At 34.1% G+C, this 14,024-nt stretch overlaps 1 protein-coding gene across 11 annotated transcripts in view; it reads left to right on the top strand.

Moving 5' to 3' along the window:
• The window catches only part of LOC118192223 (multiple PDZ domain protein-like), a 1,451,385-nt gene that overhangs the window by 356,851 nt on the left and 1,080,510 nt on the right, over positions 1-14,024 (top strand). For all 11 annotated transcript variants that reach the window (XM_085818535.1, XM_085818539.1, XM_085818542.1 and 8 more), the window contains one exon: positions 8,634-8,865. In XM_085818535.1, the coding sequence (XP_085674661.1) occupies positions 8,634-8,865 (232 nt within the window). The remainder of the gene's footprint in view (positions 1-8,633; positions 8,866-14,024) is intronic.

Below are 14,024 nucleotides of genomic sequence, written 5' to 3'. Positions count from 1 at the left end.
AGTCGTTACTGAAGTTTGCTTGTATTTTTTTGTGTCAAACCTCTTAAAGAAAATTGCTTAAACTGTCATAATAAAAAGTGTCTAAAAAATACGGAAGTGTTTTTATAACAAGATAATTTATTTTTGGATGATGTATTTCTACACATAAAGCTTTTAAGATTTAGGTTAAAAAAGGGAATGCGGATAAAGCACTTTTGAAGACTTATTTTGGGTATTTTTTCATTTCTTGCTTTCGTCTTGTTTTCGTTTTGACGCTTTAAATTTTCTTTTCATATCCTTGAGTGTAATTTTTTCAGTAGAATTTTCTTTTGTTGTTAGGGTTAAATGTTTTATTTTTCTTGTTTCAAATATGAAACTTTGCTCAAGATTTATGGAAATACGACCATGCCAGAATTCCTGAGAAGGTTTAAAAGAAAATTCTATTTTTCTCAACATTTTCGTGTTTAACTGCCCTCAGAAAGAAAAATGCTGTTATGAATAAAAGATGTGTTTTATCTTCCAACTGTTACAGTTCAGAATTTTTTACTTTCTACTTCTATGCGCTTTATTAAGGAATGCATACAGTTCACTTGCCAGTTTGAATCTGATGTATTTGAAAGTAATGAGGTTTGCAAACTGCGCTGTACGATTTCGCATTCCATTGTGCCCAACAATGTGTTATTACACATGATTGGTTAGGAGAAAAATACAGACATTTTTTGTTTCCCTGTCGATTTCTCTTTTCCGAATCGCTAGTAAATGTTACGGTAAATGTATTCTTTAAGCATTCTACTGCGCTTTTTTTTTTATGAATATGGTATTTTTACAGATAAGGAAGTTCATCAAAGATATTTGAGGATAAATTTATCAAATCCACTAGTATACCTTAGCATCTAAAAATAGTTTTAAAAATAGCTTTTCTTTCTTTCTTTCTTTCTTTTTTTTTTTTAAACGATGACAACGAACCTGTTAAACGATAAATGACCGCGTTTATTACCAGGACACCTTAACTTGCTTTTTCTAAAATATCATTTGCTTACGGATAGGAATTTCTATACAGTTTTGTGTTTGCTTTAATCCAGTGATGATTCGAAAACTAAGCAATGAATCTGACTCAAATGGCAAACATAATTTTTTTCTTTAATTACAAGCAAATTTTGGAGAAAAAATGTAATGCTTTGCTTATGATCGTAAGACAGAACAATCATAAGCAATTGCGTCATGGCAGTGTCTTAGAAAGTATTAATTTACAAGAAATTTGCTCTTGATGGTCAAATAGTAAACTTCATACATTGAAAAGACGTAGTGGGCATACTTCTGAAAAGAATTCTGCGCGTAAGACCTGGAAGAGGAGGGGGAAAAAAACGGAATAATAACTTTCTGCTACACGACAGTATGCCGTCATACTATTCCATTATCTTCAAGTAGTTGCTGCTAAAAACGTGCACAGCTTTCAGCTACTCCCTCATCATCAGAAAGGCGTAGCTTTTTCTTCTGTAAAATGAAGTCTCACCTTAAAGGTCATTATTTTAGAGCACTGAAGGGATTCGAAGAAGCAGCAAGAATTCATTCTGAGACTTATAGGTCATTCCAAAAGCTGAATTCAACGAAGAAATCCAGGAGTTATATTAGCGTGCCAGGTTTTATGTAGATTTCTAAAGAATGTCTGTTGGAGACCAGGAAATAAGAATATTGTTTTCTCCAATTGTGGATTTTCTCAAACTTTGTAGAAGCACTGTGTATGATGTACTTCTTCATAGGTCTCAGCGTATGGATTTTAACGAATTCCTTGTTACTAAGTGAGTTCTAGTTTTTTTTTTTTTTTTTTTTTTTTTTTTTTTTTATTATTATTATTCATGAAGCATGTAATCGGATATTCATGATACTTCGGAACCAACACATAATTATCAATTACATAATTACAATTAGAAACCAATACATAATTATCATGACTGGATATTTTCTTGACACTTCATGTAAATAATACAAAAATAAATTTTTGATTGATTCCATAATCTACGTCCTCCAACTCTGTGTTCATGTATACCTACGTCTTCTACCATCGAATACATACACACACATAATATATGCTCTCACATGCGCACGCGACGTTATTTCCAAGTTAGTACAATTTCTCATAGTAAACATTATATAATATTGCTTAAATTTTTTATACTGCCATTTTTTATTCATAATTAGTAATTTTAGACATTTTATTTTAAATGTCAGTTTGAGAAAATCGGGGAGTGGGTATATAAAAGATCTACCGAAAAGAGAGAATTGAAACCCAAATGTACTGCTTATCAAGCTAAAACACTACTGGAAATGTTTATGTTTGGCAAGGAATTTGTAGAACATTTGACATTTGAATCCAATAGGTACAGGTAGCAAAATGAATTCAATCACAATCGACGAAATGAAGGTAGTTTGGGGGATCGCTATGTACATTTGAATTGTAGATTTACCATTTAGAAGATGGTAATGATCACTGCAAACAAGGCAGGAAATGATTTCAAATGCAATGACCGTAAATCTTTGAGAGATTTGTATGCATCTACGTATATGCATGCTGTCCACTGTAGTGAACAAACTGTAGCAATTATTTAAAACGAAATGTGAATTTTTTTTTTTTTTTTTTTTTTTTTTTTTTTTTTTTTTTTTTTTTAGTCCAAAGGGATTTGAATCCCGAAGGACTATTAGTTTCGTTTTGGCATTTTGCGTCGGACTCATAAATGTCGGTTCACTTTTCAAACTGTTGCCACAAAATGTTAGAGTCTTGCATTATATTTGAAGAAATTAAATAATGAAAAATCTGCATAAATGTATGTATATTTCTCGTATTGTGATAAAACAACGGTACATAGAGTCATCGAATTTTGAATAACGTAATCCTCCAACGAATATGAGCATGTGGAAGACCAAATTTGAAATTTGTTTTATGATCGATTTCCTATTTTTTAAAACTTTGACGAATTTTGGATTAACAAACGCAAGGATTTCAAAGCGAGCAATGGCAACGTTGTGCAGAAAAAACATTTTTATCTCCAGCGCGTGAGTCTCTGTATCGGAAATTCTAAAGATATGCTCGTTTTAAAACTATTTTGCGATATTGCTGTTGCACTGGATCTTATGGTTTAAGTGCGAGGAACATGATATTTAATAAAGAAAGGTAACACACAAAATGTTAAAAAACGCCCCTTTGGACGTAATTTAAAATCTGAAACATTTCAGATTTTTTTTTATTATTATTATTATTATTTTTTTTTTTTTTTTTTTTTTTTTTTTTTTTTTTTTTATTATTACTAAGGTTATTTTAAGTAGAAAAAATGCAAACATTTTTGTTTAACTTCTCTAGATTATTTGTATGCAACAAAGGGTTAACTGTGAATTACTGCTTTATGCACGTACAAGAGAAATGCATCATATGTTAAATATGGAATTCAAATTTTACGTTATACCCTATCATTACATTTATAAAAGAAAATTTAAAATAATGCCATTTTGAAGGTTTTCAAAAATTTGTTCTTTTTAATTTTGTGTAACAATAAATATCGCCTTTAATTTGTTTAACTCTTTAAGTGGAACGCCAGTTCTTCTCAAAACACATTCATTAGCTGCATTAAAAAGTGCTTAAAAAACTAGCCTCAAAACAAAAAAGAAAAAGCAAACAAGCTGAAAAACTAAATTCATTTTTAACCCTCCATCGTTTTAAACATTTTGTAAATTTGCTTTTGTGTCTAATTCACGAGTATTTGTTCTTGTATTCTGTTTTATTTCCTTATTTTTTTCTGATATATTCAGTGAGTTTATGCATATTTAATATACGTTTTTGATGCATACATACTCTATCTTGATACGTGTATTTGTTAGCACAACCGCTCTAAAAATGTTCACAACGGGAAATGTTTTTAAGTATTGTTATGCCTTCCTTCGCTTTAAGATGTAAAGCATCATTATCTGAAATTCTTCTGTTTTAATAATCCACTTATTATTCTGATAAATTACATGCAAACAGAACTGATTTATAACATCCCCTCAATAAATTTAGAAGTCAAACAACACAAATCAGCGTTATATTCTCAATTTTTTCCCCGCAAAATTTGAAAATATAACGCTAATTTTTGTTGTTTGACTTCTAAATTAATATTTGTTCGGCGTGTTATTGTATCTTAATTATCCCCTCAATTCTTAGTTTACAAAAATTATTTCATTATATGCCGCTTTAGATTTAGATTCTATGGTATTGAATGTGATTATACGGTAACATATATTTAGCTGTAAAATACATTACATATGATAGTTGAATTCATTATGATAACTGAATTTATTTTATTTAATGAGTGCATTGTAGAAAATTAAAGAACTGGATTATTTAATTCAAGAAAGCATACGACTGTTATCTGTCTCAGGTGCATCTTTGTTTCGGTCGAAAGCACTCCTATGAATGAAGTCAGTTATCTCCAATGCCTCTTTTCTCTACCGTCAGCTTTTAGGGAACGTTTTTAGATAAACGGTTTTTTTTTAAGTGCCCGTATTTCTCTAAACATTGCGATGACAAATCTCTATGAAGGCAGTTTGAACTCAAGCTCAACTTCGCGTGCAATCGCGGTCGCTAACCATTATTTTACAAATCACTATTTACAACTGCTTCTTGTAAAGAAAATTCCACGATATATGCGGCTTAATCCTCCGAAATTTAACTTATATAACCAAAACTACTATAAACAAAAGAATCACTTGGCCTTTCTAAAACACAATTAAGATAAAACATTACAATTAAGGGCGTTATAATTACACATTTAAGTTACAAAATAAATCTCGGGGAACAGCAAGCTTAGTTCATGACACCCGTACATCGACTGAAGGCTAGAGTTTTTTTTTTTTTTTTTTTTTTTTTTTTTTTTTTTTTTTTTTTTTTTGCTAGTGTTTATTCCGGCGGCCGCCAGGTGGCGCTCATTGAGCCGTGGGGTTACAGACTCCCCCTCTGGCTCATACGACATTTCGGCGAAGAGCCAGAACTAGGTTGGTTTGGTCTGCCTCGTCTCCTATACTCTTTCACCTGGTTCGTAAGACATCGCTGAACATAATGTATTTTTGTTCTTTTCATACTCTCCAAACGTCACTGAATCAGGATGATTCATTCAGAACTTCATAGAATCAAGATGATGCCCTCCATACTTCATTGAATCGGGATAATTCTCTTCAAACTTCATTGAATCAGAATGATTCATCAACAGCATAGAATCGGAGTGATTCACTTCAAATTTCATTGAATCGGGATGATTCATCACACAACACGGAATCAGGATGATTCTCTTCATACTTCATTGAATCGTGATGATTCATCTACAGCATAGAATCAGGATGAGTCTCTTCATACTTCATGGAATCGGGATGATTCATTCAAAACTCCATAGAATCAGGATGATTCACTCGAAACTGCATAGAATCAGGATGATTTTTTTCAAACTTCATTGAATCAAGATGATTCACTCAAAACTTCACAGAATCAAGATGACTCTTTTCAGACTTCCTTGAATCGGGATGATTCATTCAACAGCACAGAATCAGGATGATTCTCTTCAAACCTTCACTGAATCGGGATGATTCATTCAAAAGTACAGAATCAGGAGGATTCACTGAACAGCACAGAATCAGTATGATTCCTTCACTACATGGGACAAACCTTCACTACATGGGGTTGTATCTCCCTCTGGTTTCAAGAAGTTCTCTTGAATTTTTGCAATAAGCCATTTAGTTGAGTAGTAGATGTTTATCTTCGTCACTTCGAATATTTACTAAAGTCAGGGTTCGTACGGTCCTTAAAAGTCCTTAAATATTTTGGAATCGATTTTTGGTTCTTAAAAGTCCTTAATTTTGGCCAAAATCAGTAGAAGGTCCTTAATTTTAATCATCTGAAATTTCTGTCTATTTTTACGACTGCCATTTTGAGTGTGAATTAGCATTTTGGAGGAATATTTTTGGCGATTTATTGACTTATATGATTATCTTTTGAATGGGTTCATGGGTTAAAATTTTTTTCTATTTCTAATATAAATGATAGGATACTCGATTCTAAGCAAGAAGTGAAACATAAGCATTTCAAAATTAATTTTTTGTAATAAAGAGCTCTTAAACAATTTTCGCTTTTGGGGATGTGAAGTCTTTTATTAAACTGTTCTAAATTTGGCGACTTGTCAACATTTTGGCGATTTTAAGTTCAGTTTGTATAGAAAGTTTTTAATTCCGAAATCTGAGAATTTTTCGACGATTTTTTTAAAACATCATAACATTGATAAATTTAATTAAAATTATGGTATTGGAATTTTATTTAAAAAATAAAACATTAAAAAATTAAACATTAAAATAAAACATTTTTATTTTTCGCTGTCATATTATAGTTTCATTTTGGCAACTTAGTATACAATATTTTGAATCTGAAAACTAAACAAGGTATTGTGCTATAAAGCATAATTTACGAAACAGCTCTTATCAAAAGCAAAATTAGCTATGTAAATAATTTAAAAATACCTTTTTAATTTTTTCATAGTAAGCGTTTTTCCCATGTAATTATCTCAGAATATTCAAAATTCTCAGAATATGCATCTGTTTTCTCTATAAAATTAATTTTACATTTTTTCCAAAATTTAGAAGGATTTGAAGACAAGATTTATAGATCTATGATTCTAGAAGATTCGAGAAATACGTGACAAAATGAAAAATGTCTCCATGGTATCAACACATAATGGATGTATTTTACAGAAAGTTTGCGATGAATTTCGTATTTTTTGGAGAACATCTGGAAGCAATTAAGACATAATATTTGAATGTTTCACTCCTGATAATAGAATATTTTTCTTAACATGTTTATCTTCCCTTTATTTTCTCTGCTTTTCACTAGACGCAAGCAAGGAAACAAAATTAACATTTAACAAGGATTATTACACTTGCTAATGGACAATAAAATGCACAAATTTAGTGAAACATAAAATGCCAAAAATAGAATTTAACTTTGATCAATCTTCTGTTAGTTATGCCTGTGATGTCTACAAAACCCTAAATTCTTTTAAGAAATTAATTTTCGACTGTAGTTCTCTTTGTAAAACACAATTAGATATATAAATTGTTATCAAATATTACGAGATAATAATTTAAAAATTTGATAAACACACAATTCGAAAATGCAGCAAGTATTAGAGTGCTTTTTCAGAATAACGGCAGCTAAATATTAATTCAAAAGAAGTGTTCTTATTGAACAAAAACAAAACATTAGTGGCACAGTTTAAAAAATATACTAAATAAAACCCTTTTCACTTTTAAATCATTTCTATTCTCAAAGAGGATAAGAAAATATCCGTTAATATTATTTATAAAATAAAATAAAACAAAACATACAACTCATTCATAGATAGCTATACATTTACAAAATCCTAAACGAATTATTCGCACCGGAAACATTTATCAATCAGAATAAAAATAATATTTTGCCACATAAACACTTTTTGTTCAGAACCCTAACGAAATTTAACTTGTGTTGACTTCCAGTGAAATCAAAATTAATCTTCAGTTAGAACATAGAACTAAAACACAGGAAATTCAAATAAAAATCAATTATTTAAACAATGTAAAACAATATAAATTCTTAAAGTGCAACATACCTAAAAGGAAACACCTATAACTTATATATACTTTATATATGATTCTGTTTCGTTTTCAACGACACATTTTATTCCATATTATTAAAGTATTAACGACTTTAGTTAGAATTTTATATTGTTTCAAGTGAAACTTATCTCGTTATTAAGTTAAATGCTTATTAAGTGAAAATCTCTTTCGTATTAAGTTAAAAGCTTATCTGTTATTTCGGGTGAAGATGAAACCATGCAATGTCCAAAATAACCTTCGGGTGAAGATAAAATCGCTACTTTATGCAATTTCCAAAATAATCTTAGTGTGAGGACTTTGCTGGTGGGAGTATTATCTAAAACCTGGAAAAGAATATGAGTCCATGTCCTGGAGTCGTAAACTAAACATACCAAAACTACCATAAACAAAAGACTCACTTGGCCTTTTTAAAAAGTTTTAATTAACAAAACACAATTAAGATAAACATTACAATTAAGGGCATTATAATTACACATTTAAGTTACAAAGTAAATCTCGGGGAACAGCATCTCGGCGAAACAGCATGCTTAGTTCATGACTCCCGTACATCGACTGAAGGCTAGTCTTTTTTTTTCTGGCTGGTGTTTATTCCGGAGGCCACTAGGTGGCGCTCATTGAGCCTTGGGGTTACACTTCGACTTTCATGAAACAAATGTAAAGCTAATAACCCCATTTGTATATAGTTCTAATTATATAACAGTTTATGTTAATGAGATTCCGCTTATCAAGAAAAGTTACCATCGATTTTTAGTATATTTTGTTTGCAAAAAAATATTCGAGCAATTTTTGGAAAATTTTCATTTACCGTAGTTGAAGGTTTATATATTTTATGGCTTTATATTGATTAATTTAAATTTCTCTACTAAATATATGGTGTGTTTATCTGCAGGACTTACATTTATGGAGAAAGAGTGAGGATGAAAATGAGGAATATCATGCTGTAGGTATAATTTATTATCATAAATAAAGAATTCATTTTTGTTTTGCAGAGATGGACGTCTTCAGGAAGGCGACCAGATTTTGGCAATCGACGGTCAGCCGCTGGACAGCAACATCTCCCACCAACAAGCCATTAGCATCCTTCAACAGGCCCGGGGCCTGGTCGAATTGATCGTGGCCCGGGGCGGTATTCCGACTGCCGAACAGAGCCCCCTAACCGCCGTTTCGCTGGAGCGATCGCCTTCTGCGGTCAGCGAATCTTCTAAGGCATCAGATATGGTAGTAAGTAAACTGTTTGTCCTCTTGTGTATTGTTCATGCTGATAGTAGTTTATACTTTGTGCTACATGAATATGAAATAATATAGAAGGGGAAAATTGAAGTTGAGGAAATAGTGAAGTATTAATTTCACGTCTCCTCTATTTGGTCAGGTGTGTGTTTCTTTTAAAGCGCTTGCAGTTCTTGAAAGTTGTAATAAAAAATTACTTCTCCTCAAATAACATATCGTGTAGCAATCGACGATTATGACTTAAGATCCTGATAATTTTCGTAAACAAGCAAAAGTTGCATCTAAACCCAATATTAGTAAACTGAACTTCAAGTACAAAAGAATATGGTGTAATATCCAGAGAGATAAAATGTTAAACCTCGTATTCGTGCCATACAGTTGCAAGTACGAAGGCATATTAGAATTTCTCCCCGCATTAAGAAAATGGTATTCTTTTAAAATATAGTATATAGTCATAAGCATCGTCTAAAAAGTATGCATATTCTTTGAAAAAATGCTTCGCCCGTGATGAAACTTTGCATTGCAATTAGGAGACAAAGATGAAGAAATAATTTAAATAGCATTTAATGCATTTATTGAGCAAACTGAATAAAGAAGTGGTACGTACGGCAATACCAGTGGGTTGCAAGCTTAATGGATAGCAGTCAACCTATTTATTGAGCAAGCTAAGTGCAGATTTGAAAAATACGGAGATACTCAATAAGTTTTAAACCTAATTGAAAGTAAATATCTAAAATTACCTTCTCAACTTTCTATTTAGTTCTCCTTAAATTTCAATGCTTTTAGCCCAGCGATGTGTTAAGGTTTGGATTCCAGCTGGAAAATGTATTTTGTAACCGCATTCAAGCATTCAAATCATTTCTGAAAGGCATCTTTCAAAACATTATCGTTGCTATAACGTAAGCCACGCAAATGCTGATACAGTTTATGAAATAAAAAGATGTCATATAGCGCTAGGTCTGGTGAACTTCATTGGATTAGGGGGAGCTGAAGTAAGTTTTGCTGAACAGCTGTCTAAGAAATCTGAGCCTTGTATGCTGAAGTTATCATGGTAATATGGAACATATAATTAAAACTTCGGACCTTTCCATTCTAAAAAAAAGGATGCCCAAAGTCTTCCTACCAGATTTTTTAGTTCAAAATATGGGGTTAAAGAGATATACTTTGATTTTATACCATACTTTCGTAATTTTTTTTTTTTTATTTTTCTGGGTCTCAGTGGTGGAGCTGTGTTTCATCTTCTATCACTTCCTATGAATAATACACTCATGTCCATAAATTAAGGATAATTCGGAGTCACGCGGAAATTGAACTGTAAAATAAATATATCACCTGTAAAATCACTACACACATCTTCAAGAATCATATGCAAATTTCAGGAAGTAACCAGATCACACCGATGATACGTCACAATGACGAGAGTGTAAGAGAGTGATATATAAGGAATACAGGCAAAGAAGTAAAATTGTTCGCAGACGCTTTATAAGCATTTCAGTGCAATAACCGAATAGTTATGACACAAAGGACGCATTTGGTTGATTTTTTACATGGTAGAATTATCGGCTGTCTGGAATGTGGGCGTACCCAACTGGAAGTATCAGACGAACTTGGAATCCAGAGAATCATCTCCAGGCTTTGGCAACGATTCCATGGCAGTTACTGCCAAAAGAAACAGGCGGAGCACAGCCTCAGACCTGTCTCGTCAGCTCTCTTCAGCCACTGGTATGACAATTTCAAGGCAGACCGTGTACAGATGCTTAGGGTAGATTGGTCTATATGCTCGTAGACCTGTCAGATGCGTTCCACTTACTGCAACTCACTGTCGCCTGCGGTTAGCCTGGAGTAGAGAGCATGCATTGTGGACATCACAACAGTGGGCTTGTGTGATGTTTTCCGATGAGTCCAGGTTTAGCTTGCAGTCTGATTCTCTACGTACTTTCCTATGGAGAGCTCCAGGTACCCGTTACCACCAAGAAAACATCATTGAACGACACCGTTACGGTGGTGCAGGAGTGCTCGTTTGGGGTGGAATTATTCTGGGTTCCAGAACTGACCTGCATGTTCAAATTGGAACCATGACAAGCCAAATCTATCGGGACGTCATTCTGGAACAACATGTACGTTTGTTTCGGCGGCATGGGCGCACAATTTGGGTTTATCGATGACAACGCTCGTCCTCACCGTGCAAACATCGTAAGCGAATGCCTTCAATCGGAGGATATCACCGTATGGACTGGCCAGCATTCTCACCAGACTTGAATCCAGTAGAACATGTGTGGGACATGCTTGGCCGACGCGTTGCAGCCCGTCAACCTCCTCCTACATGTCTACCGGAACTTCGGAGAGCATTGCTTTTTGAGTTGTGTAATATCCCCCAAGATCAGATCGATAATTTGATATTCAGCATGCCTAGGCGTTGTACAGACTGTATTGCATCGTCTGGGAGACATACAATGTATTAACAATCATACCAACCATGTAATATTGTTTTTTTGTAAATAGGTTTTTTTTTTTTTTTTTTTTTTTTTTTTTTTTGTTATTTGCTCCAGGGAGAAAAATTCGCTAATTTTTTTAACAATATCAAACATATAGCATCTTTTTTTGCTCTTTTGCTCTTTACCTTTTGTTTAATAAATAAGCTTTACAAATAAGTCAAATTTGTTTTGCTTCTAACTCTTCCTTTGCCTGATTTTGCATTATCCTTAATTTATGGACATGAGTGTATTTAAAAGTCGCATCTACACAGCGCCTTGATTTGGAATTATCTTCGAGTGACACTGTTGCCTGACAGCCCACCTTTTTATGATAGGTGTGTGATATTATCACGGTAGGCTGCAGTCATGTGTTCATGAATATTTTTCCATGTTATAACTTCTTTTGTTAAGATATCAATCTCTGAGCGGTGTTTGATATTTTCAGAATTAACAGACATCATTGCCTGATGATGTAATCTTCTAATGCATTTTTTATTAGGCTTAGGGTTTGTCGAACACCTTTCGTATAGATGCAATATATTAGCCGCTTCTGGCTGCAGTCTGTAAAGGTATTCGGCATAACCTCAGCCCGAAATCCTACAACTGACCAATGCCGCAATAGCTCCAGCCCAGCCAACAACGAGCCGAAGATTCCTATTTTAATTGCCACCTAGCTCAAAAAGAACTCTCATATCACATCGCCACGAATACATTAATATTTCTACCATCTTATCATTTAGCTTTCGCGAATGGTTCCAAAATAGAAGGAAATGTAGGCTGTGCATATGTATTCAAGAAGTGCAACAAAATTATTAAAACACGGAAAAGACACATAGCGTGCGAAAAAAGTATATTCTAGCAGAACTTAACTGCAGGGTAGAACGTACTAGAATATGCAAAAAGAACCAACATAAAAAATATGGACGTCCAACCAGACTGTCAGTCAGCTTTACATGGTATTAGAAACACAAAACAAAGTTACCCGATAGTGAACAATATTCAACACTACCCGACATAGAAAATGCAACACTATGAAAGATTGAATAGATGTGTATGAAAGATGTCAATTGATACACAGATGGAAGCATGCTTATGCTAATAATTAATGTTATGTATAGAAAGATAAATTTATACTGGGTTGAAATAAGCAGGGAATCACTAAGATGTATGACCACCTCTGGTGGCGATGCAAGCTGCAAATTCATTTAGTGTGCGGATTGTGTCCTGAGGGATGGAAGCCCATATGCTCTGAACTCACTTCTAAAGTTCATCCTCTGATAAGTTGGGGCAAAATAGACAAACGACGACCAATCATGTTCGAGATACACTCGATCCGCTAAACATCAGCGGACATCGTAGGCTACATAAGCATTAGGATCTGCTGCAAGACTTCAGCTGCCGAATGCCGCCTGCAGTGTTGCGCGGTCCTGTTGGGAAATACCATTTTGCAGACGTTGAATGTAAGGTAGCACAACCGGCTGCAGCACTTAATGAGCGTATCATCGTGCCATCAGTATGCCTCTGATGCTTAACAGGGGACCTGCTATTATGACTGATGACACCTCAAACCATTATGCCACGTTGACGGGCGGTGTGGCGTTTAGCAAGTGTGTGATGTTTAGTTGGATTGGATCTATCTTCCCGACGTTGATGACTTAATCGGCGACTGTCATCAAACAAACAATACCGAGACTTGTCGCTGAATAGCACATTGTACCATTCAGGTGTTGAAGTGGCTCGCCCGCGAAGCCATGGCAGTCTTCGTGAGAACTTTCAGCCAAACAACGGGAAACCTTTCTCCCCGATATTGGCGCATCCAAACCTCCCTGCACGTTCCGCAAAGTATTTACAATATTCGTTTGTAGGACCATTACCGTTTCTTTTCGTTTGCGTTGATGCGTGCCTTCTGTAGTTCGTCTAGACGAACTAAAGAAGACTAGACTGGACTGGTATGTTCTTTCGCGAATATTTACATTTCCTTTATCGATCCATCTAGACCAAATTCTATGCACATGAAATTCATTTACGTACGTTTCATTAGCAGTACGACGGTAAGACCCAACAGCCGTACGTAAGCCTACAATATGACCTCTCGTAAAATCATCCGGTTTCTAGAACTGCCTTCGATATCGTCATCCAGGTATCTCTTCATTTACACATGTCTTCTGAAACGTTGAATGTCTAGCAATTTTTGAATTACCTAAGCAGCGGAGAGTAGCGACTGTTGGTTCTTCAACCATTTATTTTCCTTTTATCTCACGCTATTGCCACACGACCAATTTGCATCTTACATCATCTGCATGACTTGCTTCTCTGCATATTACCCGAAATTTGGCTATTTATGGAGATGAATTTTCTTTGTATTTCATTTTCTTTCTCGAACATTACTTCGTAGATCAAAGGACATGAAGAAAATGATGGAACAAACTTGCAAAACTTGATAAACAAATGCGAAAGAAGCTGCACATGACACAGCAAGCATAAACCGTGACATACTATACTTACCTTGTCCAAGAAGTTATTTTGCTTCTAATCTGAAATAAACAGCAATGATAGCATGGCAACAGGAATAGGATATATAACAGGGAAGAACGACTTTCCGTATATTTCCAGACTGTGATACTAATTGACTTATAGCTATTCCACAAATAAAACTGGTTTCTTTCAGGCCATGGTCCA

Source organism: Stegodyphus dumicola, chromosome 6 (assembly GCF_044657685.1).
Source record: "Stegodyphus dumicola isolate Sdum_Otavi_A_Nest chromosome 6, ASM4465768v1".
NCBI lineage: Eukaryota > Metazoa > Arthropoda > Arachnida > Araneae > Eresidae > Stegodyphus > Stegodyphus dumicola.
Note: the sequence above shows the minus strand (reverse complement) of the source record. Positions and strands in the feature narration are given on the sequence as shown.